Below are 2,179 nucleotides of genomic sequence, written 5' to 3'. Positions count from 1 at the left end.
CACGCACACGGGTGAGAGGCCACACCGCTGCGGCGAGTGCGGCAAGGGCTTTTCGCAGCATTCGAACCTGGTAACGCACCAGCGCATCCACACGGGTGAGAAACCCTACGCCTGCTCGTACTGCGCCAAGCGCTTCAGTGAGAGCTCGGCGCTCGTGCAGCACCAGCGCACGCACACCGGGGAGCGACCCTACGCCTGCGGGGACTGCGGCAAGCGCTTCAGTGTCTCCTCCAACCTGCTGCGCCACCGGCGCACGCACTCGGGCGAGCGGCCCTACGTGTGCGAGGACTGCGGCGAGCGCTTCCGACACAAGGTGCAGATCCGCCGCCACGAGCGCCAGCTGCACGGCGCGGGCCGCTCCAGGGGCCTCGGCCTGTTGCGCGCCTCGCGGCCCGCAGCCCTTGGTGGCCCAGCCCGTGCAGAGCAGGCCGCCACGGCCACTGCGCCCGCAGACAAGGCGCTGTGAGAGCCGCGATCAGGGCTGCCTGGCCAGGAGGGGACCCCCTATCCGCCTCCACCTGAAAAGCTCCTTGACCCGGGTTCATGGGCGCTGGAGGCATCCTGGAATATCCCTGGAATAAAAAGCTTCCACCATCATCATCATCATCTCCCAGATTCCCTGAGAAAATACCAGGTTCACAGATTCACCGCCAGAAAAAAACCATCCGCCAAAACAGAAGTGGACTGGGACTGAAACAGCACGCGGGACACGTTTGTCTGCCCTTGGAGGGGCCTGCCAAAAATTTTCGCTCCGGGAAAACTGGACTTACTACGAACGAGGAAAAACTCCCAGTGGCGAGACGATTAATGACACTGGCCGAGGACTGGATACCCACCAGGGGATCAAAGACGTGGTGAGACACACATGGAAAAGCTTCGATCCTGGCGAAAATGATCCCAAGGAAAAATTCGGGGAAGAAGCAAACTTGTTTGCACTATATAGAAACTGAGCAAGGCATTGAATCGTCCTCAGTGGCATTTGCCTTGAAAATACTTTCCAAGATGGAAATTCATCAGGGTGGGTATAATTCTGATGAAAACGCCTGTGTTCATCAACACAGGGTCAGAGCGCTCACGGGATCAATGTGCAAATCCAAGCCAGGAAGTCCTGCTCCGGGTGGAAGGTCAAACCTTCCCTCCAGGGAACCAGGGGCTCCGGCGGGCATCGGAGGCAAGTTCTTGGCCTCTGCTGCCAGGTCCCCCAGTCCCCCCAGGCCGCATTAATGTCCTCTGGAATAAGAGCCTGTGGCTGAAGCAGAGGGCCTTCTGCTAGAGTTTTCCAGGGTCTGGAAGGAGGGTCCTCCAGAAGGAGCTCTGGGGTAGCCCCACTGTGGCCCCCTGGACTCCACCAGCTTCATGCTTCTCAGATACTACCCAGGGGCCGGCACTGGGAGTCCGGGGCAGATTTCTCCTGCACCAGGCTATGGGGGTTTGGAGGGCTGCCTGAGCAGACCCTGCGCCATGGCTGGGGCTGGGGGAAGAATGTCTGAGACAAGGTTTGGGAGCAATGCTCTTTACTACGTTTACCAAATCGTCTGGGGCAGGGGCTGTGAGCTGCAGCAGTTGCTGGTGCCTTGTGGGAAGGTGGGGCAGGGAGGACGCTGCCCGTCACCTCTGTCCCCAGTCACTTCCTGCTTGACCTGACTCTTCACATGTGGCTGCTTAATTCCTGCCCCTCTCTTCCCCAGCTGCTTCTCCTTTACTAACACACCTGCTACATTTTACACATGTGTTGGTAAGTGAGAAACAGAAACGAAAAATAAATTAAAATGCAGAAATACAATGTTCTTGTCTTGGTGTTTTCACCTCTGGGTTTTGTGTCTTCCATAGGGCTTGCTTTCTTTTCTTTCTTTCTTTCTTTTTTCCTTCTCTTCCCTTCCCTTCCTTTCCCTTGTCCCCCTTTTCTCCTTTCTTTCCTCTTTCCCCTTCCCTTCCTTTCCTTTTTTCTTTCTTTTCTTCTTCTTCTTTTTTTTTTTTTTTTTTTTTTTTTTTTGAGACGGAGTCTCGCTCTGTTGCCGGGCCTGGAGTTCAGTGGCCGGATCTCAGCTCACTGCAAGCTCCGCCTGCCGGGTTTACGCCATTCTCCTGCCTCAGCCTCCGGAGTAACTGGGACTACAGGCGCCCGCCACCTCGCCTGGCTAGTTTTTTGTATTTTTTAGTAGAGACGGGGTTTCACCGT

At 56.2% G+C, this 2,179-nt stretch overlaps 1 protein-coding gene across 1 annotated transcript in view; it reads left to right on the top strand.

Moving 5' to 3' along the window:
- ZNF853 (zinc finger protein 853) overlaps positions 1-1,783 on the top strand; it is a 14,315-nt gene extending 12,532 nt beyond the window's left edge. The window contains exon 4 of the mRNA XM_011985848.1: positions 2-1,783. Within this exon, the coding sequence (XP_011841238.1) occupies positions 2-466 (465 nt within the window). The 3' untranslated portion in view covers positions 467-1,783. The remainder of the gene's footprint in view (position 1) is intronic.
- The last annotated feature ends 396 nt before the right edge of the window (positions 1,784-2,179 follow it).

This window comes from Mandrillus leucophaeus, unplaced genomic scaffold (assembly GCF_000951045.1).
Source record: "Mandrillus leucophaeus isolate KB7577 unplaced genomic scaffold, Mleu.le_1.0 Scaffold29, whole genome shotgun sequence".
Lineage (NCBI taxonomy): Eukaryota > Metazoa > Chordata > Mammalia > Primates > Cercopithecidae > Mandrillus > Mandrillus leucophaeus.
The sequence above is the reverse complement of the archived record's forward strand: the minus strand, read 5'-3'. Positions and strand labels throughout refer to the sequence as shown.